Source organism: Orcinus orca, chromosome 4, assembly GCF_937001465.1.
Source record: "Orcinus orca chromosome 4, mOrcOrc1.1, whole genome shotgun sequence".
Lineage (NCBI taxonomy): Eukaryota > Metazoa > Chordata > Mammalia > Artiodactyla > Delphinidae > Orcinus > Orcinus orca.
The window spans coordinates 154,592,607-154,619,689 of record NC_064562.1 but is presented as its reverse complement, the minus strand read 5'-3'; the positions used below and the strand labels follow the sequence as shown (position 1 = coordinate 154,619,689).

Here is a 27,083-nt window from a genome sequence, read left to right as displayed (position 1 = left end):
AAGATACTCTGCCTGGGCGGCTCTCACTCTGTCTCTGTCTCTCTGTTTCTGTCTGTATCTCTGTCTCTCTATCCTCTGACTCCCCCCAGCCCTGTCCTCCATTTCCCGATGGCTACGCTGATGTCCCCCAACACAGCCCGAGTGGGGTCTGGCCGGCTCTGCTGTCTGATCCACTTCCTGGCTCTTCCGCAAACAGCTCAAAAAGACTTGAGTCCTCAAGTCAGGACGGCAGCAGGGCTGGTCCTGGGGGTGGGGGGCTCACGAGCTGCCATCCCAGCAAAATCAACTCGAACTTTCTGCAGGTCCCAGGAAAGGTGCCCAGTGACCAGTGGGGGGAACATCAGGGTGAGTGGCCCCCATCAATGTGGGGGACCCCTTGTGGGCTCAGAGACCTGCAGGCGCCCCGCCTGTGCCCCCACCTCAGCTTCTGCGTCAGGCTGAGGTGCTGAGACACCAAGTAGGTGGGAGGGCTCTGCGGTCTGAGCCATCCCGCCCAGAAGCCCGGGCACCTTGGCTGGTCCCCCTAGGGCTGGGGACTGTGGAGATGCCCTCAGGAGGCCCCCACCGCCCCCACCTGGCCCCCTACCCACAGATTTCATGCCCAATGTCTGGGAGCGCTTCCCTCGGGCCCAGAGACGGGGGTGTCGGGGTGAGGGGCCAGGACAGAAGCAAGCGAAGCAGCATCCCCCAAACTGAGCTCCCCACCTGGGCCCCAGGACCCAGTGACTGGAACCAAGCGCCTTCGACGGAGGGGCCTGGCCTGTGCGGGGCCAAGGGCGGCGGGCGAGCCCCGAGATGGTGTGGACCTTGGGACGCCACGTGGCTCAGGGACGCCCTGGGCTCCTAGGGAGGGCTCCTGTCCTCCACCTGGCGCCCAGCCCAGCCCACTCCGGACAAGGCCAGAGCTGCTGCCCCACACTTGCCCTCTCCCGGCCTCTCCAGCCCTTCTGACCCAGGCGCTGGATGGGCAACTGAGGCTGGGCGGTGGACATGCCCCTGGGGCACAGCCCACCTGTGGCCTAGCTGCCGACTCAGCCTCATACACCCACCCCTGCTCTGGGCCTCGGTTTCCGCACCTGGAACGATGCTCTCACTGCCCTCACGCACAGGGGAAGGTCGCCCAGATGGTTCTGGAAAAGGTCGTGGCCTCCAGCTTGCAGCCAGCCCCCAACCAGACCTCACAGCTCGCAGGTCCGCTCCCCCAACTCCCTGCTTGAGGCCCACCCAGGGGTGGTGAGGTGCCTCCCCCGCCCATGACGACCCACCGACCCAGGGCCTGCCTGTGGGCCAGCCCCTGACTGCGCTGCGCTGCCCCCGCCTCCGGGCGGACCCCCGCCGGGTCCTCTGGGGCAGCCCCGGGGTCGGCAACAGGAAGAGCTGGGCTAGGGTTGACCCCGTGTGAGGAGCCCGGGAGCATGGGACCGGGTCCCTGCCATCAGGCCCAGGAAGGACTCGGGGCTGCGCAGAGTGAGCCCCGTCCCGGTGAGCCCGTGTGGCAGGCGTGCACCCTGGGGTGCGGTGACCCCGGCGGCCTGTGCCCCTCCCGCCGGACCACCCCAGGGTCTGCTCTAGAGCTGCAGAGGAGGGGGCGAGGGGGCCCCCGGCGGCAGCACCGCACCCCCCCGCGCGCGCACCTTGTCGCGGATGCCCTGGCGCATGACCTCGCGCTCGGCCTCCATCTTGGCGTACTTGGCCTTGCGCTCCTCCTCCTCCTGCCGCAGCGCTTCCTGCCGCTCCTCCTCCTTCTTGGCGGCGTCAGGGTCCTTCTCCTCGTCGCCCCCGAGCATCTTGCCCATGTCCTTGGTGGCCCCTGGGCACAGGGAGGCGGCAGTCAGGCAGGGCCCGCCCTCTCCCTGCCTGGCTCCCGTCCAGCAGGGCGGCAGCCTCAGGCCTCTGGGCCGCGGCTGCGTGTGCGTGAGCTCCTGGGGTGGAGCGTGTGTGTCTGCCAGTGTCTGAGGGCAGCTGTGCGTGTGTGTGTGTGCGCGCGCGTGCGTCTTCTCCGGGCCCGAGTGCAGCAGAGGCTCAGCCTCCCCAACGTGGCAGCGTGGCTGAGTGCACGGCTGTGTGAGCTGAGGCGCCGGGGACAGGCGACAGGCGTCTGGCGGGCTCTCGGTCACTGTGCAGGGCTGCTGGCGGCTGCATGTGGCAGCCCCAAGGCCATAACTTCTCTGCCTCGCCACCTGCACTTTCCTCGCGAGCTCCTGACTCACAGGCGACAACAAACACCTCCTCGGATGCCTCTCTGGCTCGGCCCCCGGGACAGAGATGCGTAATTACTGCCTCAGAGCGTGGTCCTGGCCCGCGGTGGCCCCAGCCCCACTGCACCCGGATGCACGGGCGTCATGGGGAGGGGAGCACAGGGGTTAGCGCTGCGGGTCAGCCGACCTCAGCCCCTGCGGCCAGTCCCCCAGAAGCGCCCAGCACATACCCACACATGGCCAATAGGTGTGAGGCCAGCGCCCCGTCACCCCTGCACACCCCCTGGGAACCAGCCACGCTCCTGAGTGGACCCCGGGCCAGGTTGCTGCCCTGTGACCGCCGTCCTGTCCCCCGCCTCTCCAGCCACCGGTCTCTGCAGGTCCTGCCTCTGCCCTCTCATCCCGTGATGGTCCCTCCCAAGCGCGGCCCAAGGCTAGCTGAGTCTGCGCCTCGGGAACGAGCCGCGAGGTGGGTGTGTGGCTGCTGACGCCACCAGCCCTCTACGCCCATACCCAGGGGTGCCCCCTTCCCCGCCCTGGCTTCGAGGCCCGGCTCTGTCCTGCCCGCTTCTCTCGGAGTCTCCACTGCGCTGTCCTCAGCGCTGCGGGGACTCCTGTTCTGTTCTGAGGCTGCACAGGTCCGTGCAGCACGGAACCTGGAGAGACTCCCTGCCCTGAGACACCTGCACCAATGACGCATCTGCCCTCGGGAGTGACACCCCTGCCCCGTGTGGGCAGAGGGAACCACTTGGTGGGAAGGGGGCAACTTCTGGTTGAGTGCTCTGGGCTGAAAACTAGACCTCCCCGTCGGGCCGGGCCACACCTGCACCACGTGGGCCTTCCTAGCTGCTGAAACTACTACAGCGTCGCAGGGTAGTTGCCACCACAGTCACTGCAGGGACGGGGAGCCCGCCTGGATGGGGCTCAGCCAATGGCACAGATACAGATGCTAACAGAAAACCAAGAGCCTCGCGTCAGTTTCCACCCATGTCTGCAGAATTCTGCAAAGGAGATTTCAAGCCAGTGGCTCAAGAAACTGGTCATGAGCAGGGCTGCTGATACACCGTCTCATCGCTCCCTGGATGAGGGGCTGGCATCTCCCCACCTCTGGGGCCGCCGTCCCCGGCGGGCGGTGGGGCAAGCAGGGACAAGCCCCAGTCCGCGAGCAGCTGCAACCTTCCCAGCCTCCCTGGCCGGCGGCCCAGCTTCTACGCAAATCCCCCCTTGAACAAGCTCGTTCACACTAAAGTGAGAGTGACCGATAGCTCCTTCTGCCCCCTGGAGAGTACTGGCATCTTAAGGCAGAGGTGGGTGAACCAGTCTCGTCTACATCTCTCTCCCAAGAGGGAAAGTGGGTGGAGGCTGGGGTGGGGGCTGGAGGGGCCTCCCTGCCTGGGTGGTCTGGGGCCCCAGACCTGCTCCTCCAACGTGCTGTGTGGCTCTGGGCCTAGTGGTCCAACAGGCGTTTACTGAGCACCCGCTGTGTGCTGAGCTCTGCACACCAGGAGCCCCACCCCAGACCAGGGGTCTGGCCCTGCCCCCACTGGAGCGCCGGGCTGACCCCCGGAGGCAGAGAGCTACCCCAGCACACGGAGGGGACTCTGGAGGCCGATGGTCTCTCCACGGCCAGGGCGGGGCACCAACGCTCACTCGACCGCGGTGTGGACGCCAGGCACCAAGATCGGCACCGACGCTGCGGGCCCTCCCCCGTGGCCCCGCCCTTCGCCCGACCCCGCCTCCGCACGCGGCCCCCCGCACCGTCCCCACGCGGTGCCCAAGGCTGGACCGAGAGCCGCAGCCCAAGCCTCCCGAATCCCAGGCGGGGGTCCCGCAGCCGGCCGTGCCGGCCACGTAGACGTGTGGGCACAGGGGCCGACCCCACCCCTGCCCTAGCTCTTCTCGGAGCCTCTCCTTGCTGGTGACTAGTGGGGAGGGGGGCGCAGGGGCAGGGGCGGCGGGTCCCAGCCCTCCTTGACGGTCAAAGCCCCGGGGACAACCTCAGTGCAGGATGAGGTGGTGGCACCTCTCTAACCCTGGAGCAGGTCCCACACTTGGGTGCGTGTTACGCAGAAACCCAACAGCTAGGGAGAACTTTCTAGAACAGCGTTCGCGGGGTGCCCGCACAGGAGGAGACGGGGTCTGCCCACACACCGGCCTGTGGATGGTGGACAGGAGCTGGCCCGGGCCTGCCCTGGCCTCCGCCTGCCGCAGCTCTGCGCCATCCCTCAGTCCACGGCCCCCAGGTTCTCCTCCCTCCCTGACGTAATACCCACCCCGACTCTGTAGGAGATGAAGATGCTAAGATTTCTCTGCAGGCCTGCGGGGGGCGACGTGGAGTGAGGGGCTGCGATGTTCCTACCTCAGGGCGTTCGCACCTGCCGTTCTTCCTTGCGCTGAATTCCCGAACCTCCTCCTACTTGCTCCCAACCCAGGGTCTTTCTAGACAGGTTTTCCTGGGACTCTGTGTGTGCACTGGTGGCCCCTGTGGTCAAAACCCTTCTCAGCGTTCACCACCTTCGCTGCATCCGATTACGCTGCCTCATACGTGATGGAAACGATGTCTATTTAAACAGTACGTAAATTAAAGCTGACCCCTAAAACTTCATTTGGAAATAATTTTAGGTTTACAGAAGAGTCACGCAGGTAGTCCAAGGGCTCCTGAGCGCCAGTGGCCACCATCACCCCGTGTTGACCCTGGTACGTTCATCAAAGCGAAAATGACCTACACTCTGCCATCGGCCAAACCACAGGCCGTATTCAGACGCCGCCACCTTCTCCACTAATGTCCTTTTCTGTTCCAGGATCCAATCCAGGGCACCATGTTGCATTTAGACTAAAGTCAATTTTTTAAAAGAGAAAACTACTTTTTAAACTTGAAATAAAACTATGGGAAAAATTATGAAATTTAATGAAAAACTAAAAAACACCTAAAGAAAGAAAGATAATTGTCAGGTTTACGGATGGGGAGACTCCGTAATGTAATGTCTGTTCTCCACAAACTGAGTCACAGATCTGTGCAGTCGCACTCAGACTCTCAAGAGCTAGAAAGGGGGGCTTCCCTGGTGGCGCAGTGGTTGAGAATCTGCCTGCCAATGCAGGGGACATGGGTTCGAGCCCTGGTCTGGGAGGATCCCACATGCCGCGGAGCAACGAGGCCCGTGAGCCACAACTACTGAGCCTCCGCATCTGGAGCCTGTGCTCCGCAACAAGAGGGCCGCAACAGTGAGAGGCCCGTGCACCACGATGAAGAGTGGCCCCCGCTTGCCACAACTGGAGAAAGCCCTCGCACAGAAACGAAGACCCAACACAGCCAGAAATAAATTTAAAAGAAAAAAAAAGAGCTAGAAAGGAAATTCTGTGACAATTGGCAAGTGAAGAGTGTTGCATAAAGAAATGCAAAGGCCCCTGGTCAGGAGACACCGCAGGGAGAAGCAGACGAGGTGAGCCTCCTGCCAGGAGGGGCCGCCATGCGTGGGACATAGCGTGCAGTTCTGCAGGGGAGGGAGGCAGAGTGACCGAGTGGACAGACTGCCTGTAGACCCACAGACACACAGACACGGGGCTTGACACGTGGCCAGTGACAGGAGGGGCCTCAGAACCCTGGAGACGAGAGCCATATTTCCCTGGGGTGACTGAGCTCCTTGTGAGAAGCATGAAACTAGACTCTCACGTAACACCACAAATTTTTATTGATTATCAATCTGAATATGACCCCAAAATAAAGCGGGCCCTGCTCACCACAACTAGAGGGGGCCCGCACACAGCAGCGAAGACCCAACGCAGCCCAAAATAAGTAAATAAATTTATTAAAAAGAAAAGTAATAAAAACAATTCCATTAGCAATGCTGACAAAAACATAAAAATCTATGACTATATTGTTAATAGATGTGCAAGTCTGTTTTACCTAAGACTATAGAATTGTTGAGAGAAATCTGAAACGGCCTAAACGAATAGAGATACACCATGTTCATGGGCTCAGCACTGCTATGAGATCAGTTTTCCCGAACACTGGATTCAGTGCAATCCCAAACAAAATGCAAATAGGCTTTTTTGAACAAATTTACCGGCTCATTCTAAAGTTTATACGGAAATGGCAAAAGGCCTGGAATAGACAAAACAATTCTGCAAAAGGAGAACAGCTTTAGAGGACTTACCCTGCTTGCTTCCAAGGTCTACTATAATCCAGACAGTACGGTACTGACAGAAGAATTGACATGTGGACCCATGGAATGGAATAGACAGTCCAGAAATAGACCCATATATGGTCAAGTGAGTTTTTGACAAAGTTGCAAAGATTATTCAGTGAAGAAAGGATAGCCTTTTCACAAGCGGTACTAAAACAATGAGATATTCCTACGCAAATGCACAAACAAACTCATAAATGCCTTCCCTAACCTCACACCTTATACAAAGCTCAGTAACAGACCTAATGGAAAAGCTAACATTATAAAACTTCTAGAAGAAAGCAGAAAAGAAAATCTTGGTGACCTTGACCTAGGCAAAGATTCCTTACACAGGTGACAAAAAGCATGAGCCTTAAAAGAAAAACTGATACACTGGACCTTCATCGACAAAAAGCTTGTTCTTCAAAAGACACTGTTAAAGAAAAAAGAAAGAAAAGGCAAGACTGTGAGAATATATTTGCAGACCATACGTCTGATAAACTCTTATAACCAGAATACATAATGAACTCAAGGACAAGAACACAAACCACCTGATTTTAAAAACAGAAGCTCTGAATAGACATTTTACCAGAGAAGAGACACAGGTGGCAAGTAAGGACCTGAAAAGACGTGCCTGCTCTTACAAAGAGTGATCAACACGCTCGGCCGTTAGGGTGCAGACTGAGCTCACAAAGCGGGACCACCAGGCGCCCACACGATGTCTACGATGAGAAAGACCAAGCATGTGCCCGGAAGCTGGGGGGGACCCAGGACCCTCGCCCGTGGCCGGCAGGACGGCGGGGGTGTAGCCGCTTGGGACGGCAGTTGGACAGTTTCCTATAACTCAACATGCACATCCACCGCAGTCCCACTCCTCAGCACCTACCCAGAGAAATGGAGACGCAGTGGGAACGGCATGTGCAGCCCAATCTGTAACAGCCCCAAAAGAGAGGCCCCTCAACGCCCGTCAGGAGGTGAACGGACACACGAAGGCTGGTCCGTCCACCCGAGGGCACTGATGCTCTCGGCAGTGTGGAGGAATCTCAAAACCTTTATGCTGAGTGAGAAAAGCCAGGCACAAATTCTATGACTTCACTTATGTCAACAGAAGTGCAAATCCATGTAAGGTGACTGCAAACACGCCAGGGTTGCCTGGGGCCCAGGGCAGGTGGGGGGCTGCGGGTTGCCAAGGGGCCGTGCAACAGTCAGAGCCCAGGGAAACGCACTTTACCCAGGCAGTGCTCACCTGGCGCCAATCGCATCACACCCAAACTGACCTAAAGCCCTAACAAACGAGCAATGAGACGTGTGATACAGGCCGTCGTCTTCCCCGGTCGTCACCCGGCCAGATCCAAGTAATGAAAAGATGACCAAACCCATAACTTTACAAGTTTGAGTTTTAGAAACATGTCCCTGATTAACCCTTAAGTTGAAGGGGAAATAAAACTGAAATTGTAAAAACTCTAGAAAGCAAAGAAAAATAAGCACTTCTGTCTAAACTGGGATCCATGTGGCTAAACTGGGATCCACGGCTAAGCTGGGATCCGCGGCTAAAACTGTTTCTGGAGGAAAAGTTATAGCCTTTAATTTTAAAGAAGAAAAAGAGAAAGTTTAGGAACTTCATTACTACCTTTAAAAAATTGTTTTGGAGGGTCTACTGAATTTCATAAGGAGAAAAATTAAGGGGTATTACACTATAAAAGGAGATATCAAATTCTCTCTCCGCACCCACCTCTTTTGCCGGTGACATGACCATATACCTAAAAAACTCATGACACTCCAGTGAAAACCAACCAGAACCAACGATGGAATGTGGCAGAATGACTAAGTGCAATATTTATAGATAAATAATTGTTAAAATTTGCCTCATACCACCAATAACAAGCTAGAAACATAAATGGAAACAATGGTCCATTTACGATAATTATAAATGTAGAAAATCGGAATACGTTTAACAAAGAGACCTATAGCACCTGCATGTAGAAATATCTCCTGAAATGTGACGGCTTTGCACAGACTCTTGAGCTTCCTGACGGGCTGGCTCAGTGTCATGAAGATGCCAGTCCCTCCAAAGTTAATATACGATTCTACACAACCTGGGTTACGCTTCCAACGGAAACTCCAATGATTCTTTCTTTTTTCTTTTTTGGGGGTTTAGATAAAGTTAGGGTTCACGTGGCAGAATAAATGCCAGAGGAGATCTGATCCAGGTGCCTTACGGATGGGAAATGGCATCTCTGCTGTGGGTCCTGGAAACACCTGGAGAGTAACAGTGAGAAGGTCATTGACTGGAGATGTTGTTTCTTTTAAATTTTTTTTAAAAAATTATTTTATTTATTTATTTTTGGCTGTGTTGGGTCTTCGCTGTTGTGCACAGGCTTTCTCTAGTTGCGGCGAGCGGGAGCTACTCTTTGTTGTGGTGCGTGGGCTTCTCATTGCGGTGGCTTCTCTTGTTGCGGAGCACGGGCTCTAGGTGTGTGGGCTTCAGTAGTTGTGGCACATGGGCTCAGTAGTTGTGGCCCGCGGGCTCTAGAGCACAGGCTCAGTAGCTGTGGCACATGGGCTTAGCTGCTCCACGGCATGTGGGATCTTCCCAGACCAGGGCTTGAACCCATGTCCTGTGCACTGGCAGGTGGATTCTTAACCACTGCGCCACTGGGGAAGCCCTGGAGATGTTTTAAATGCGACCATGTCTATTGCTGGGGAGCCCAGGAAGGTGCCCCCGGAGTCTGGCGGGGGTGTGCTCCCAGTGGGTTGGGCCGCAGTCACACTCAAGCGCATTCAGAATCCACTCACCCACCCACCCTGCCGGCCCCTCCCTACATCCATCCCAATGAACCACACCCGTCCCTGGAGGAGCCGGTGCTGAGGCCGCTGACTTGGCCTGTTTGTTTCGGTTGCAGCCCCTGCAAATGGCTGGAGACGAGCTGACCTCTAGGGCACAGGGCCACGCGGCCACGATGCCCCCATGTCAGGGAGTCCCAGGCGGCCGCGGGCGGGGGGCTCCACCATGCGATACGAGGGCCAAGTGCAGACAAGGAGAAAAAAACCCTGTGCACGTTTTTATGATTATCTAAAGACAGAAAACAGATTGGCAGGTTACAAACCAGGTTCATGCCAAACCTAGATCCTAAAAACCACAGCCCGTGTTTTTTTCAGACTCGTGGAACGTTCACAAAGAGCAATCGAATGTTCGTCCACAGCCTGAAGAGGCTCCCCTCACAGTCATCATCATGGTCATCACTTAAAACCCAAACAAACCAAAACCAACCCAGGGAACAAGTGTCGGCCAGGATGTGGAGAAACTGGAGGCCTGTGCACTGCTGGTGGGAACTTAAAATGGTGCAGCTGCGTGGAAAGCAGTATGGAGGTTCCTCAAAAAATTAAATATAGAATTACTATAGGATCCAGCAAATCCACTTTTGGGTATAAACTCAAAAGAACTGAAAGCAGGAACACTGAGAGAATTGAAAGTAGATGTATGTACCCCGTGCTCACAGCAGCAGCATCACAATAACCCAAATGCCCACCGACAGATGACGGATAAACAAAGTGTGGTCCATCCATACGATGGAATACTATGCAGCCTTTAAAAGGAACGCAATTCTGACACACGCTACAATGCGGTAAACTTTAAAAATATCATGCGAAATGGAACAAGCCAGACACAGAAGGACAAATACTGTACGATTCCACTTACATGAGGTCCCTAAAGTAGGCAAAATCAGAGAGACAGAAAGTGGATGGTGGGAGCCGGGGGGGGTCAGTGCTTCACGGGGACAGAGCCTCAGTTTGCGAAGACTGAAAAGTTCTGGAAACGGATGTTGACGGCTGCACAGCAACGTGAATGTACTTAATGCCACTGAACTGTACACTTAAGAATAGTTAAGGGACTTCCCTGGTGGCGCAGTGGTTAAGAATCCGCCTGCCAGTGCAGGGGACATGGGTTCGAGCCCTGGTCCGGGAAGATCCCACATGCCGTGGAGCAACTAAGCCCGTGCACCACGACTACCGAGCCTGCGCTCTAGAGCCCATGCTCTGCAACAAGAGAAGCCACCACAATGAGAAGCCCGCGCATGGCAACGAAGAGTCGCCCCTGCTCGCCGCAACTAGAGAAAGCCCACGCACAGCAACGAAGCCCAATGCAGCCCCACTCCCCCCAAAAATAGCTAAAATAGTTAAAACGGCAAGTTTTATGTCATGTACGTTTTATCACAATAAGAAAAGAGAAAATTTAAATCAATTTATAATCCCATGTCTCAAAAAAAACATGTCAGGCTGCAGAGACAACCTCAACATGTTTTCAAAGTAGGAATGAGACCGAGTGTCTGATGGCGTCAGGAAAGCAGACAGCACGACAAACAGGGAAACTGGGAACAAAAGCCCTCCTGCCAACCCTACAGACGTGAAGTTTCTCTTATGCGTTAGAAAACACGAGTGAAACTACAGTCGCTGCATTTCTGGGAGCTTGAGTACCATGCGATGCAAGATCTAGTGAGATCTTCGGGGCAGCCAGCCTGCAAAACCCCTGGGGCCCGGGCCTCACACCTGGGCTCCGGCCTGTGGGGGGGGGGGGCAGGGGGAGGCGAGCTCAGCCGACAGCAAGGGCACCGCCCCAAAGAGGTGGAGCTTCAAACTCCGTGGACGTGGACAGGCACCTGCTCGGGTCGAGGGGACGGAAAAGGGCACAAAGATATGCGAATTCAGGAAAAAGTGAGGGAGAAACATCTGCATTAGACGTTAGATGTTAGAATGATCAAGTAACATCTTTACACTCTATCCATACACTTGAAAACCTGCGTGAAGTAGATTTTCTAAAAAATGTTGTCAAAAACTCAGAACTAAGCCTAAGAATTCGCAGATGCATTCTTTCAAACAGTCAAGAAACAGATAATTCTTACGATATTTAGAATGTTCTTGGAAGGGAGGAAAAGAAGGAAATCCTCCCGGTTATTTCTGTGAAATCAGCACAAGAAGATGCCAAAACTCGGCTGGGGCGGGCCAGGCTCCCACGGAAACAGCAGTGCCAAATGCTAAGCCAGAGATGGGACTGAAGGTTGGCATTTCTTACAGAATTCTACAGAAAAGGTTCATTTTAGGGATGCAAAGGTGGCCCGATCAGAAAGCAGTTATGTGCCGACGCTGTTGGGGGCCCCCAGCCCGCCTGGTGCGGCAGGGACCGTGTGCCTGTTCCCAGCTCCCGCCCAGGGTCCCGCACGGCCTCTCCCTTCCTCTCCTGTGGAGGGTGTTGAGCTGAGGGGGCCGCCCCGCAGGCACGAGGGCAGGGGCTGAAGCTCTAGCTGTCCCCGGCCCGCCTGGAAACCGGCCTCAGGCACCGTGGTCCACACACTTGACCATCCCAACGGCAGGCGTCCTCGGTAACACAACCCATCTTAAAGCTGCTTAATGGAGGCGTAGCGGCCGTAGTATAAATCACGCAATTAGACAAACGTGCACGTCCATGAAGCCACCACCGCAGTCAGGACACTGGGCACATCCGTCCCCCCGAGGTTCCTGGTGGCCCCGTGTAATTCCTCCCACCAAACCACGTGCAGACGACCGCTGACCTCCTTTCTGTGCCTGCAGGTCACTCCCCAGAATCTTATATAAACACAGTCACAGCACAGGCGGCCATCGCGGGACGGGGCTGGCTGTTCACCGAGGTGGTGCTTTGCTGAGTGCCCACCGTTCCTTCCCCTTTAGGGCTGAGAGGGTGGGCACCGAGGGTGTGTCCGGTCACCGGTAACGGACGCGGGGTTGCTTCCAGTTTGGTCTTTGTGGATAAGGCCGCGCAGACAGTCTTGTGTGTGTGCCTGCCTCATTTGTCGTGCGGGGATACCCACGAGTGGGCACCGAGTTGTGTGGCAAACCGAGGTTCCACTTTTCAGGAACTGCCAACTGTTTTCCAAAGTAGTTGTGCCGTTTTAAACTCCCACCAGCGTGTACGGGGCCCCATTGCTCCACGTTCCCGCCAGCACGTGCTCCTAGGTGCCCCTGAAGTTCTAACCGCCACGGCGGGTGCGAAGCAGCCGCTGCCTTTCTCTCCTGAACAGGGATGTGAAGCATCTTTTTATGTGCTTAGTAGCTATTTTTATATCTTTTTTGACAGAATCCCTATTCAAATCGTTTGCACACTTTCAAAAATGCACTTTTTATTTTAGAACAATCTTAGATTTACAGAACAATTATGAAGAGAGGCAGTACAGAGAGTTCCCACGTGCCCTGCAAACACGTAACGTTAGAGTAGCGCAACTGTCACAGTCAAGGAGCCCACGTCAAGAACGTTGTTACTAACCGATTTCCACAGTGTCTGCCTGCGGTTCCCTCTCTGTTCCGGGATCCTGTCCAGGGACCGTATACGTCAGTCGTCACATCTCCTTAGGTGCCTCTGGGATGCGACAATTTCTCAGACTTTCCTTGTTTGATGACCTGGCCAGCTTTGACGGGCACTTTGTGGGAATTTTGTTTGTCTCTCAATTAGGATTTGTCTGATGTTTTTCTCTTGATTCGACTGGGTGATGGGTTTGGGGAGGAGGACCCCAGGGGAGGCAGTGCCCTTCCCATCCCTTCCCATCCCATCTAGGTCATGCTCTCATTGTGACCTGCCACCTCGATCTCCCAATTTGAGCTGAGGGCTATGGTCCACCTCCTTGAGCTTCTGCCCATTTCTTTCTTTCTCTTTTTTTCTTTAAAGTCATGTGCATGATATATATATATATATATATATATATATATATATATATTTAATAGATTTTATTCATTTATTTATTGGCTGCATTGGGTCTTCGTTGCTGCACGTGGGCTTCCTCTAGCTGCGGTCAGCAGGGGCTACCCTTCGTTGCAGTGCACGGGCTTCTCATTGCGTGGCTTCTCTCGTTGCAGAGCACGGGCTCTAGGTGCGCAGGCTTCAGTAGTTGTGGCATGCGGGCTCAGTAGTTGTGGCTCGAGGGCTCTAGAGCACAGGCTCAGTAGTTGTGGCACACGGGCTTAGTTGCTCCGTGGCATGTGGGATCTTCCCGGACCGGGGCTTGAACCCGTGTCCCCCACATTGGCAGGCGGATTGTTAACCACTGCACCACTAGGGAAGCCCCTTCTGCCCATTTCTTGATTGGGTTGTTGATCTTATTATTGAATGGTAATTGGTATTCTGGATACAAGTCCAATTTTATTAATCTTCTTAACTAACTTTGTTCATCCCCACTCCCATTTCATTAATTTCTATTTTGATCTTTATTTCCTTTCTTCTACTTATTTTGGGTTTTGTTTGATTTTCTTTTCCTAGTTTCAGATGTTAGAAGTTGAAGTTAAGGGACTTTCCTGGTGGTCCAGTGGCTGGGACTCCACACTCCTAGTGCAGGGGGCCTGGGTTCAATCCTTGGTCGGGGAACTAGATCCCACACGCCACAACTAAGACCCGACACAGCCACATAAAATATAAATAAATAAATATTTTTAAGAAAAGAAGTTGAAGTTAATCATTTGAGACTTTTCTTCATTTCTATTGAGGTGTTTAGTGATATAAATTTCCCTCTAAACATGACTTTCCTGAATCCCACAAATTACCGTTTTTTAATTTCCATTCAGTTTACAATAATTTCTAATTTCCATCTTAATCCCTTCTTGGCCCCATGGGTTGTTTAGTTTCCAAATATTGGGGGGATTTCCCAGATATCTTTCTGTTGTGTGCTTCTTGTTTCGTCCCAGTGTGGACAGAAAACACATTCTGCATGGCTGGAATCATCTACGTTTATTGAGACTGGTTTTGTGGCCAAGAAGAAGGTCTATGTGGGTAAGTGCTCTGTGAGTGTCATCTGAAGTGTCTGCAAGAGGAAGGTCTATCTGGGTAGATGCTCTGTGAGCTGTGAGCTGTCATCTGAAGTGTCTGTAGAGTCAGTCGGCCAGGCCGGTTGGCAGTCTGCTCAGGTCTGTGCGTCCTTCTGAGTGTCGCCACCCGAACCTGCAGGTTGTCTGTTTCTCTTCTAAGTCCTACCGGTTTTGGCTCACATGTCTTGAAGCTCAGTTACTACTTGCAGAAATGGTCGGGACTGTGGTGTCCTCTTGATTAACGGCTCCTTTCTCACTGGGATAGGGCCGTCTTCACCCTTGGTCACAACCTTTGCTCTGAAATCTCTGTCTGACACTCATGTGGCCCCTCCAGGCTTCTTTTGATTAATATTAACATGGCTTCTCTTTTTCCATCTTTTTATTTTTCCCTTATTTGTGTCTTCATATTTCAGGTGGGTTTCTTATAGGCCTCATAAAGTTGGGTCTTGATTTTCTACCCAATCCAACATCTCCGCCTTTTACGAGAAGGCTCCCAAGAGGAAGAGCAGAAGAAGCCACAGATCACCAGGCATCCCTGAGAATAAGAAGAAGGGACGACCTCGGTTGTGGGGAAAATTATCCTGACTAAACATGGCTCTGCTCCCACCTAACAAAGCTTAAAGACAAGAAAGGAAAGAATCAAACTGTCCCTAAATAACCTGATCGCATACTGAGCAAAGTGCGTATATTTAGGAAAACAGAAATGCCAGCAGCGACCGGGTGAACGAACTCACAATGTGTGGCGTCCAGTGCAAATGTTCCAGGCGTGCAGAGAAGCGGGAAAACACACAGCATAACGAGGAAGGACCGACAGCGCTGACTACATACACACGTACGGCGAGAATATCTAGAACATCACAGAGTTAAATGGCAAACGGCAAGCATGGAACGGTAAATAACAGAACATTCACCTAAAACGTAGAAATCATAATAATGGCAAATACTGGGTGTTCAAAAATTTTGCTGAGTGAATGAAAGATGCTAAATCACACTGTTATCCCCAAAATGTAATTAAAAATGAGATCAACTTTCTCCACCCAATCGGCAACAGTTTGACAAAACCCATGTTGGGGAGCGTGTGTGTGATCTGCACGATGGAGCCTGGCCGTGGCATATTTTAGCGAGATCTACTTAGAGGACAGTTTGGAAACGTGTGGCAGAAGATTAGCCACGCACATCCTTCTGCCGTATTGTATTCACGTCAACAAAGATATCGCGTGCTATTAATACCATGTATAAAATAGATAACTAATGAGGACCTACTGTATAGCTCAGCGAGCTCTACTCAGTGCTCTGCGCTGACCTAAATGGGAAGGAAATCCAAAAAAGAGGGGATAAGGACTTCCCTGCTGGCGCAGTGACTAAGAATCCGCCTGCCAGCAGGGGACACGGGTTCGATCCCTGGTCCAGGAAGATCCTACACACTGCGGAGCAGCTAAGCTCGTGCACCACAACTACTGACCCTGTGCGCCACAACTACTGAAGTCCGCGTGCCTAGAGCCTGTGCTCCACAACAAGAGAAGCCACCGCAACGAGAAGCCCATGCACCGCAAGGAAGAGTAGCCCCCTCTCGCGACAACTAGAGAAAGCCCGCGCGCAGCAACAAAGACCCAACACAGCCAAAAATAAAGAAATAAAATAAAGAAAATTTTTTAAAAAGAGGGGATATATGTATACGTATGGCTGATTCACTTTGCTGTACGGCAGAAACTAATACAACACTGTAAAGCAACTACACTCCAATAAAAATTAATTAAAAAAACCCAAAACACGAGGATATCGTGGTTTCCTGAAGGCCACCCTCTGCGGCCACAGCACTGCCGCCTGAGCACAAGGACACGCCTGAAAGACAAGGCTCCTGCTTGACTTCTGTCCCACGCGCCACCTCTTGAGGCCTCACGTGTACTGTTTATGGACCTGGGTTTTGTTTTTCTGTTTCCGACACTAGAATGTATGCTTCATCAGATGCAGACTCTCCGTCTGTGTGTCTGGCTTATGGTTAAGAACTCAATAAATATATATTGATTGACAGGATGTAAGTGCAGGAATGCCCAGTGCAACACTGTTTATGAGTGTAAACAGGCTGGATGTGTGATGCACAACATTCGGTACTGGTTAAGTCAATGGTAGTGAATTCATTCAAGTGCAATGACAGGCATCTTAATACCAGATGTCCCGATGTCAGGCGTCCTAACACCAGGCGTCCTAACCCCAGGCATCCTAATAATACCAGACATCCTAACTCCAGGCATCCCAACACTAGACGCTGCAATACTACTTACCCTAATACCGAGCATCCTAACCAGCTGTCCTAATACCAGATGCCGTAATACCACTTGTCCTAATGTCGCCGTACCTCGTTTTTCTGTGATTTGCTTTGTGGTCCTTTACAGATACTGTGTTTTTCACAGACTGAAGGTCTGTGGCAACCCCGCGTCAGGCAGGACTGTTGGCGCCATGTTTTCGATAGCATGTACTCACTTCATGTCTCTTGTCACATTCTGGTAATTCTCACAATGTTTCACACCCTCTACCAGCAAAAAAGATTATGACTCACTGAAGGCTCAGATGATGGTTAGCATTTTTTAGCAGTAAAATTTTTTAATCAAGATATGTACACTTGATGTATCTTTCTTTAGACATAATGCTATTGCACACTTAACAGACGACACTGTAGTGTAAACACATCTTTTATTTGTACTGGGAGACCAAAACATTCCCACGGCTCACTTTATTACGACACTCTTTATTGCGGTGGTCTGCCACCAAACCCGCAATATCTCTGAGGTCTGCCTGCACTGGTCTTCTCGACACCTGGCGGGCTCACTCCAGCTAACCCTGTGCTCCATGTCCTAATTCCAGGAGGTCTAACAGCTGATGGTACCGAGTTCTAGTGAAACATGCTGGATCGAACGCACGTGCTTATCTAAACCGCTTTCCACAGCCCCGCTAAAACTGGAGCAAGGAAATGTGAAAGTATAATTCCACGAGGACAAACAGACAGGAGAGGAGAGAACAAGGTGGCCGAGGTATCCAATTTGGGGAAATGGAGAGCAGACGTGCAGGGGGCACCCAAGCAAGAACAGGGGGAGAGACCGCTGCGCAGCTCACGTGCAGGCAGAACCCAGGCCGACTCTGGTATCAGAGGCGCTAGGTCCTGGGGGAGGGGCTGAGGTCTGCACGAGGGGCACCTGCGCGCCACGCCCTGGGGACCCACCACCCAAGCGGCAAGGGGGAATCAAAAACCCGTTTCGCTGGAGAAACTGAACCAGAGCCCCTCCAGGCTCAGACCAGTCTCAGGCACTGTGGGGGCAGAGGTGACGCATCCACCTACAGACAGGGGTCAAGGGGCTCTCTGTTTCCCGAAACTGGGGACCTCGCCAAGCCCCCACCCACTGCCCTGCTCACGAAACCCACCATCCAGCCACGCAGAATCTGTTTCTGGAGAAATGGAGCCACGCCTCCCAACAAGACCGAAAGATGCTACCATCTGGGGCTCTCCAAACATAAAAGCCAGCTTCCCACGTGTTTCTCCCACAGGTAAGCCAGAAGTCCCCCACAGCACGCAGGACCTCAGCCAGGCTTTCAGAACTCACCCGGAGAGCCCCCAGCATGAAGGCGGCACCCAGACAGGCAAGGGTGCTCAGAGGAGACAGTACAAGGGCCAGGGGAACCCTTGAAAGGGAGGGCGTTCAGAATGCATGGAAGAGATTTTGGAAGTTAAAAATGTAAATGCAGAAATGAAAAGTTCAGTTGAAGAGTTAGAAAATGAAATGAAGGAAATATCCCAGGAAGTAGAACAAAAGATAAGGAGATGAACAACGGGAAAGAAAACAGAAGGACACAGAGAATCAGAGCAGAGCGGCCCAGAGCTGAGAGGGTCAGGTGAGGGCTCAGCAAGGAGGCAGCCAGAGCCCTGTCCCCGGGGCCGAGGAAGTGCACCTGCAGGGGGTGAAAGAAGACCCACAGCAAGGTCCTGAGAGTTTGAAATTTCAAAATGCCAAGTCAAAGAGGAAACTGTAAAAGCCTCCAGAGAGAAAAGCAAGCTGGTCATGTAGAAAGTACTGGAAGTGAGAGCAGCATGTGACTTAATAGCAACTTTAGAACCTGCAAGACAACTGAAAAGAGGCTTCAAAATTCCAAGGAGGAAGTTCTTTAAAATCTACAACTTTATACCCAGCCCAACTGGCAGCTATGCCCCAAGGCAGAATAGACTCCATGGCCCTCCCGCGCACCCTCTGTTGGAAAGTTCCCAAAGGCCCAGCAGGAGAGGAGAGAGGAGAGGGGCCTCTTCCGTCAGGTGGGGACAGCGCACAGTGCTGATGGGGTGGAATGTGCCCGCGTCCAGACACGTTAACTCGGGGCAAACCACAGGTTCAGGAGGAAAGAGCGTCGTCAAGGCGCCTGTTGCCGAGGGGACATGGGCGGAGGGGCAGGAGGTCTGTCCCAGCTCAGGGCCCCCACCCATTCCAGGAGACCAGCGGAGTGTCTGAGATGATCTACGAGCGCATTACTGAGGAACAGCGGGGACGCGTCCACAAGGACCGCTCCTTGCTGGTACTTTCCGTTCCAACGGGCTCCTTGGGTCTGGATTCGAGTTATACCTGCAGCCCCACCTCTGCCAGGAGGATGGGAGGAAGGTGGGCAAATATTTACAAACTGTTCCTGGAACTTGGAGTTAAGTCTGTACTGATTCTGTAGCTCATCACCCAAAGGGCGAGTTTCGTCTAAACCTGTCTACACAGCAGACAGAAACTTCCCTGAAACACGCACTGTTCAAAGGGCTGCTGTCAGGAAATGACGCTGTCCCGCGTTTTCTGTCTAAAGCTGTTTTAAGCCACAGTCACCGTGGCAGGCTGATCCTTGGCCCCCAGCTTTGGCACAGCCAGCTGAGCCCCGAGCCAGTTCTAATAAATGGACAGCGTAAAGAACTTTGCAGAGTCTTTTAAAATTAGAAACAGATCTGAAGGCATTTCTCCTGGAAAAAAATAATATTATTTCACATAAGTAATGAGTGATTCTAGCAGATGAGTTTGAAAGCAACGTGGTGTCTCAATTTTCCATATCACTTCTTTATGTTTTCTGTATTATTGCAATTCCTTACAATAAACATTTATTAGTTTCATGGTAGGAAAAAAAACCCCACTTTCATGTTAAAAAATAAACGTGGATAAATACCTCATCAAATTGAATGCAAAGATAAAAATATGTCTATGGGGGCTTCCCTGGTGGCGCAGTGGTTGAGAGTCCGCCTGCTGATGCAGGGGACACGGGTTCGTGCCCCGGTCCGGGAAGATCCCACATGCCGCGGGGCGGCTGGGCCCGTGAGCCACGGCCGCTGAGCCTGCGTGTCCGGAGCCTGTGCTCCGCAACGGGAGAGGCCACAACAGTGAGAGGCCCGCGTGCCGCAAAAAAAAAAAAGTTTATGTATTAAGAAAACATCGACGGTAATACCAAGCCTCCAGACCGGAATCACAAAGAACAGAGGCGGGTGTGGGTGAAGGCCGGACAGAGGAGCTCACAGAACCGCCGGAAGGACTTGGCGAGAGCTCGAAACACACAGCGTCGCCCATGACGGCAACAATTAGAGCTTGAATAATGTTTTCAAAGGGCGTGCGGGTTCCAAAACACTGCAGAAGGTTTTTAAAAAGAAAATTTAGTCCATGTATTAAGATTAAATACGTGAACTAGCAAGGAAGCATTTAAAAAAGGTGAAAGTCAAGGTGACACAAGTTAGATCAGATGTTAATTGTGATGATACACATTCAACAGTTAATGTTCTTGCAAAGCGAAGCCCCTCAAAGACGCCCACCCCGCTGCCCTGTGGAGGTGCTTGGCCTGAGGGGCCTGTGGCCGGGGTCCGCGGGCACCGCCTGCCTGGCCTGCGTCGGAGTCTCCTCGACACCCCGGGCCAAGGAGTAGACCAGCGTCCAAGGGGCAGCCAAACCTGTCTCGCCACCATCCACTGTCCATCATCCACCGCCCCGGGGCCCGGCTTCCAAACGCCTGTCCAGCCGCACTCCCACCCGCTGGCCAAGCTCCGAAGGGACCGGAGGCGGGCGAGTGGACTTTCTGCCTCATCCTAGCCGGCAGACAGAGCCCACCCCCTCCGGAGCGTCTCTGCCCAGCCCTCGGGGAGGGGAGGCCCAAGGCATGGGCCCTGTCTCACCCTGCTGACCACCATGCTCTGGCCCCAGGCCTGGCAGCCTCGCCTCCTGAAGCCGGCCCAGGGGCACGGCCGGGGGGCTGGCCGGCTGGCTGGTCACGTGGAAGGCCCCCGCTCTAGTCTTGACTAAATCAGACCCCTGCCCGCTCTGCCTGCATCTTCTGTGATGCTCCTCCTGCTTCTGTGGCCTGGAAAACCTCTTTTGCTGGTCTTGGGCACCGGTCAGATGTTCCACACCCGTCGGGGAGAGGCCCCAGGCCGCCGCTGTCCCTGCCCGCTGAGCCAGGTGCCAGGTGGCACGTCTGGTCTTGGCTTCAGGAGGGGACACGTGGAGACAGAGGCGAGATGAAAATGCCGATTAGCGAGTCCAAACAGAACCAGGATCTGAGACAGGTGGCGCGGCCGCCGGCTTCCTCACGCCTGGACCCCAGCTCCCCTGCGCTCACCCGCTGCCCAGTCTGCCGGGGGAGGGCCTGGGCCCTGAGGCCACCTGGGGCGGGAGCAGAAGCTCACGAGCTGCTGCCCCCCAGCAGCCCCTCCTAGCCACCTCCACGCAGGCCTGGTGCCAGGCGCACAGACCCCCTTGACCACAGCCTGATGCACAGCTGCGGTGGGACAGCGAAGCAGGGGGCCATCGGGGTGCTACTGTGTGGGGCCTCAGGGACCCGGCCGCGTCTGCTCCTGTGCAGGGCGGACCCCGCCAGCAGGGTGTTGGCAGACAGCAGCCCGTGGGCCAGGCGCAGAGCAGACCCATTTCCAGAGGCTTCCTTCTGAAGGACGCTAAGTGCAAGGTGGTCCTCGGCCCCAAACACCCTCCGGGGCCCGAGGCTGGCAGCTTGCTGGGGCTCCGCCCTCAGCTTCTGTTAAACTGTTTCTGTCCTCCCTGCTTCCTCCTCCCGCCCGCGGCCCTTGCACTTCTTCCTCTCCCAAGAGGCCCTGCACCTGTGGCCTTCCCGCCAGCTCTTGGGCCGCAGGGGCCCAGAGGGTAAAGGCAGACGCCCGGGGCTGAGGCGGCCGGGGGCGCACGCGGTGGCCAGCACCCTCCTGGTGAAGCCCACCTCCCAGCCGAGGAAGCAGAGCTCAGCAGGCAGTTCTGATGTTTCCACTCGGACACGGCCACGGCTTTCCCCGGGGAATGTCAGGAGCGGCCATTAGCACCAAAGGATGCAGCCCTGGGGCTGCTCCGGCCAGCTGCCCGACCCCAGGAGTCCTCGACCTTCTGAGGCTCAGTCTGCACTGGCACCCAGCACCCAGCACCCAGCACTCAGCACCCAGAACTAGCAGTCAGAATCCAACGCACAGCACCCGCAGCACTCAGCAGGCAGCACCCTCAGAACTCGGCACCCAGTACCCTAAGCCTCCCACTGGCCCCCAAGGACACTACAGCTCATGGTCTAGTCCAGGGGACCAAAAGGGACCCACGGGGCCGCCCCCCTAAGAAGCAGCCGGAGGTCCTGACTGACCCCGGCGGGGCGAGAGAAGCCACGTTCTGCCCTGTCCAGGAGACGAGAAAAGTGCGGGCAAAGCTGGAAAGCTGATCTGCACGGAGCCCAGAGCACAGGCAGAGGCCAGGAGGAGGCTCCGGACGGACCCCAGCCAGAGCCCCCGCCCCCCGCCCAGACAGGATCCGGGGCTCTGAGCAGCCGGCAGCCAACGGCAGGAGCCTCGGAAGGACCCCGTTCTCCTCTCCTCTGCCACGAGGGGCAGGAGCCCCGAGGGGGCCGCCTTAGGGAGGGGCCGCTTGCAGCTGCCGGGAGCCCCCTCCCCTGATCCGTCTTGACCTGGGTTTGGGTTCACGAGGCTGAGGTCTCTGAAACTTGTCAGCACTGGGATTTGCCTGGACTTGATGCTGGCTCTGAGGTTTTCATTCGGTCCCTGCCCACTCTGTAAAATGTCCCAGCATCAAATGCAGGGCGACCCGGAGCCAGCCCGGCAGCCTCCCATGTCAGCACAAGGTTCCTGAGAGCTCGTCACGCAGGAACTATTCAAACACGCGCTTTAATCCCAACCAGAAGTCCTCGCCAACCAAGGCAAAAAAGAAATGACTTCATGCGCTGAAGCGCGTTATATGCAGTTTACTCCCTGGTTGGGGCTAAAGCGTTTCCAACTGAGTGGCGGCTGAACCACCAGGAGTGCCCTCTCCCGAGGGAAGGGCTGTCCAGGGCTTCGGGAGAACAGGCAGTTTTCTCTACGAGACAAGGGGTAAGAAGCGTCTTCACTGAGCCCCATGAAGTAAGCCAGCACTTTCTCGATCCAACATGGCATCTGGGCAGCCCATTCTGAGTGAAAATTGGTATTTTATCTTCAAGTATTTGCCAGCCACCTGTGGAGGAGGAGCCCGGCTCTCAAGAGCGAGCAGGGGAAGGAGGAGGCACCTCTGCCCTCTGAGAGCTCGTGGTCCGGGGCTCCTGCACCTGGAAACCCAGGTTTCCCAAGCTGATGCAAGCTGCCTTGTTTGGAGGGTGATGTGCCTCCTTGGCCCTCACCTTCCCAGACCTTCCTGCCCATGACACATAAATGGAAACCATCTAGGAGATTCCACAGACACACTCGCCAAGCAGACAAAGGGATTGTCTCCTTCGTCCTCCCCTGACTGTACGTGACGCCGGAGCAGCAGCAGCCACTTTGCGGCGGCGAGGAACAAGCGGAACGCTCCACTAGGATGACCGTAGCACAATGAGAGCCAGAGCCAGGTCCCTGATGGTACCGCTGAGCAGCTGAACCACTTCCTGACACCTCATCATGTGAAAAAAACAAACCGATTCAAATCACTCTCTGTCTGGTTCTCTGTAATCTGAGTCAAAAGCATTCTCCCCAGTGCAGAATTCTAGAGTTTCCCTCCCAATCTGCTCCTTTCCCTGCAGTACAGCTCACCTTGTGACGCTCAGCCTACCCGATGCCAGAAAGCCTGGCCTCCCCCGGCCTGTGTCCCAGCAGAGCAGCCCTGGGCATGTGGGAGGCCCCTGACAAGCAGAGTGAGCCCTGAAACAGACAGACAGGGCGGGGGAGCCTGTGCGGCCAGCCCAGGCCTCAGGACCTGGGTCTGGGACAGGATGGGGACGCCCGGCCTCGCCCTCGACGTAGAGTCCCATGGGCGGACACCGGGGGCCGGGACAGGACTGCCTCTGCGGCCCTGACCTGAGGTCCTAGGAGGCGAGGCAAGGGAGGGTCGGGGCAGAGCCACGTCTGACCGGCAGAGACCTCGGGAGCCCCGGTTCTGGGCCCCCCAAAAGCAGCTGCAGACAGGCCTCAGCTGGGCGCTGCGGAGTTGGCAGCAGGGAAGAGGAAGGAGGCCCCCAACAGCCCAGAGGCGGGGGAGGTGCTGGCCCCGAGGGGGGGCTCCCCTGCCCAGGGCTCCTGGCTCACAGAGGGCGCTGCCCTCCCTTCTCCTGGATCTGGTCCCTGTGGCCCCTAAACATCTGGGAACTGATCCCCACGAGACCCCCTAGGTGTCCCGGCCGAGAGCGCACAGCCCACCACCAGCAAGGTGTGGAGGCCCCCGGCCCAGGCTCTCCCCGGGGGGTGTCAGTAGAGCACCTTCCCTCCCTCCACGCAGGTCTGGGTGCTGGAGCTCCTGCCGCCCACACACGCGCAGACGTGCCGGCCTCAGGACAGCGGCTGGTCGTTCCCTCGCCCTCCCCACGCACCAGGCACGGGCCCCCTGCCCCCCCGCTTCTGGAGAGAGGGCAGCCTCTCAGCCGCGCCCAGACCAGCCTCCCTGCCCGCAGGCCGGGCCCAGGGCCGACTCTCCGCAGGACACCGTCCACACTGACCAAGCCCCTGGGTGTGGCCAGGCAGACCTGAGCTTAGGCTTGGGCACTGGGCTGCCCTCCAAGCCCGTCCCAGCCCCTACGGCCCCTGGACCTTTGCGTGTACTGGGTCCCAGTCCGTCCACTCCTCCTTGGAGCCCACCTCGGACATGCCCTCCTCCAGGAAACCCTCCCCTCCCCCTCACCAGCCCGGAGGACCTAAGCGTGTTCCAGACACAGAACATGCCACACTGAGCGGAACAATGGGACAGACAGCTACGAACCGGGTCACTTGGGCCAAAATAGACACACTGCTCCTGATTTAGTCTGGCGAGCGTCTACAGGGACCACGCCACCCCGCCAACTGCCCACGCTCTTGTCCACGAGGCAAATATAGCTCCGGGGCCATCGCCACTTCCTGGTCTTGGGGGAAGACAGTTTCTTCAAATTACACCCTTGAGGACCCTGAGTCCCAGATCTGTGCAGACGCGGCGGAGCGCCTGGCCCTGGCTCAAGGCCACTTTGCCGCAGACAAGCTCCCAAGCATCACGTGACCGTGCGTCAATGTTTTCTTCTCTTGGGGACGGAACGCTGGCTCAGTTAAACGTCAGGGTGTGTTGATGGACCTCAGGAGGCCCAACACCTGTCAAGTTCTCCAGGACGTTTCTCTCGGGGAGAAAAAGTTTGCCGATAGCTGTTCACTTTCCTCGACCACTTGGCCTCAGAAGAATGCTCCCTGGCCAGCCCTGAGTGCCCCCAGCTCCCCGGCCTCAGGGCAGGCGCCGGCAGAGCCACCTCCCAGGGATCACGTCTTCTGAGTCTGAAGGAACCCAGGCGCCCCGTCAGTCCACGGAGAACTCAGGCCCTAAGAGCAGACACTCCAGGGGCCCCGCCCGGTCCCACGCGGGCTGCGTCGAGAGAGGGAGAGAGAGAGGTGGGCCCTGAGCAGAGCCCTCCAGTGTCCACTCCAGGGGCCCAGAGGCCGGGCGTCCACGCAGACCCTGCCATCTCACCGTCCCTTCCTCTGTGGCCCACGCCACCCACCTGCCCTCAGAGGAGCAGCTCGAAGCCGGGAGTCTGCGTGAAGTCAGGGTTTGGGGCCGCTGGCCTTGCTGAGGCGTGACAGGCAGGACAGCTGATGTGTCAGCACCTGAGTCCCCCTGTTCACCACCCACAGCCGGGCCGCGGCCAGCCCCCGCCCCCATGCCCGCAGCTTGCAGCCCACCTGCCGGCCCCTCCCAGCGGCCCTCCCCGGCCTGCCCGCACTGCCCCCCGCGGCCCCTCGTCACCACGACGTGACACCTCCGCATCAGCCCCCACTTCCCTTCCCTCCAGCAGTAGGTGCCCCGAGGTCTGTGCCGGCTCCCACGTGACCTGTGGTCCCCAGAGAGGCGGGCTCTGTGTCCGACCAGACAGGCCAGTGGAGGAGAGGGCCCTCAGCAGGGCCCCGCGGCAGCCACAGCGGCAGAGCCAGAAGCCCGCCGGCAGGGCAGGGGCCCCGGTACGGGCCGAGCCGCAGACACGGGGCAGGCAGGTGCCTACAGAGGGTCACGGGCAGGGCTCGCCTGGGACTCACGGCCATCCAAGTGTGAACTGGCTCTCCCTGACCCCGCGCGTTCCCGTCTGTCCCGCAGCACCGGCACACAGCCGGCTTGCCCACGGCCCAGCCCCGCCTCGTGGTGCCCAGATCGTGCAGACAAGCAGGATGGACGGGGCAGAGGCTGTTGGAAGAGCAGAGACCAGATGACTGAGGGAGTGAGAGGCGTGTGTGCCCCGGACAAGCCCCGTCAGCCCTCCCCAGAACGCTCCGCGCTCAAGGGTGCTGGAGGGGGGGTGAACACGTCAGGGCCAGACAGGTGAGGGCCAGAGGTGTGGAGGGCGTGCACCTGTCCACGGCCCTGCAGGTCCCAGGCAGGTCCCAGACTGGGCTCCTCCTAAGAGCCCCAGAGTGGACAAGGCTGGGCAGACACAGGCATGCGTCTGGGGGGCTGTGGGCGCCCCGTCTGTCTGTCTGTGTGATGTGGGAATCCTGAGTCCTGCAGCTGCTCTGCCCACCAGGCAGTCACCTGGAAACCTCTGCCCCAACAAAGGGCCTGCCTGAGAGGCAGGGCCAGGCAGATGGCCCGGCTTAATTAGGCCACATGGAGTCTCGTCCCCAGCGCGGCAAGGCCTGCCTGGGGCTCCCTCCAGGCCTGCCTCTCCCCTCATTTCCGCTGTGAGCCTTTCTCTGAGTGTGCGTGTGTGTGCGGATGTGTCTCTGCTTCTGGCCCTGACTCTATTTCTCAGTTTGTTTCTAATACATCCCTGTCTCTGTGTGCCTCTCTGTCTGCCTGTCTGTTTGTCTCTGTCTGTGTATGTCTATGTCTGTCACTGTCTCCCTGTGTCTGTTTCTCTGTCTCTCTGTTTGTCTGTCTCTCTCTGTCTCCCTCTCTGTCTGTTTCTCCCTGTCTGTCCCTCTATGTCTCTCTGTCTGTGTCAATCTGTCTCTGTCTACATCTCTTTGTCTGTCCCTCTGTCTGTCTCTCTGTCCTGCATTTATACTTCCTGACCTGATTCCCCGGGTTCCCCAGTCTCCGTCTCGGCCACCCCGTCTTTTCCATGTTTTCCTCGGCTGTCCTGTTCTGAGCCTCTAAGCCCCCAGCCACCTTCCCTGCCTGATCCCCGCAGCCTGGCTCCCGCTGCCCTGCTCCTGCATCCACCTCCCTCCAGTCCCGTTTCCCCACATCTCTGTGACTCCAGTGTCCGAGGCATTTCCCTTCATCTTTTTCTCGGTCTGTCTCTGGCCGTATCCCCTCTGAGTTAGCCTGTCTCTGGTCGGCGTCCGGGGTTCGTCCCGCCTCCGTGTCCGGGGCTCTGGCCCCTCTTGGAATCATCTCCTGGTCTCCGTCTGTCTGTCTCTCACCCACACTCATCCCGAGAGACCAAAATGACGCCCACCAGGGAGAGAGAAAACACGGCACCAGAAAGCAAGGCCTCACCTGGA

General features: G+C 55.9%; 1 protein-coding gene across 2 annotated transcripts in view; it reads right to left on the bottom strand.

The window, feature by feature from the left end:
* CPLX1 (complexin 1) overlaps positions 1–27,083 on the bottom strand; it is a 37,073-nt gene that overhangs the window by 6,740 nt on the left and 3,250 nt on the right. For both annotated transcript variants that reach the window (XM_033419662.2, XM_004265199.3), the window contains exon 3: positions 1,635–1,810. In XM_033419662.2, the coding sequence (XP_033275553.1) occupies positions 1,635–1,810 (176 nt within the window). The remainder of the gene's footprint in view (positions 1–1,634; positions 1,811–27,083) is intronic.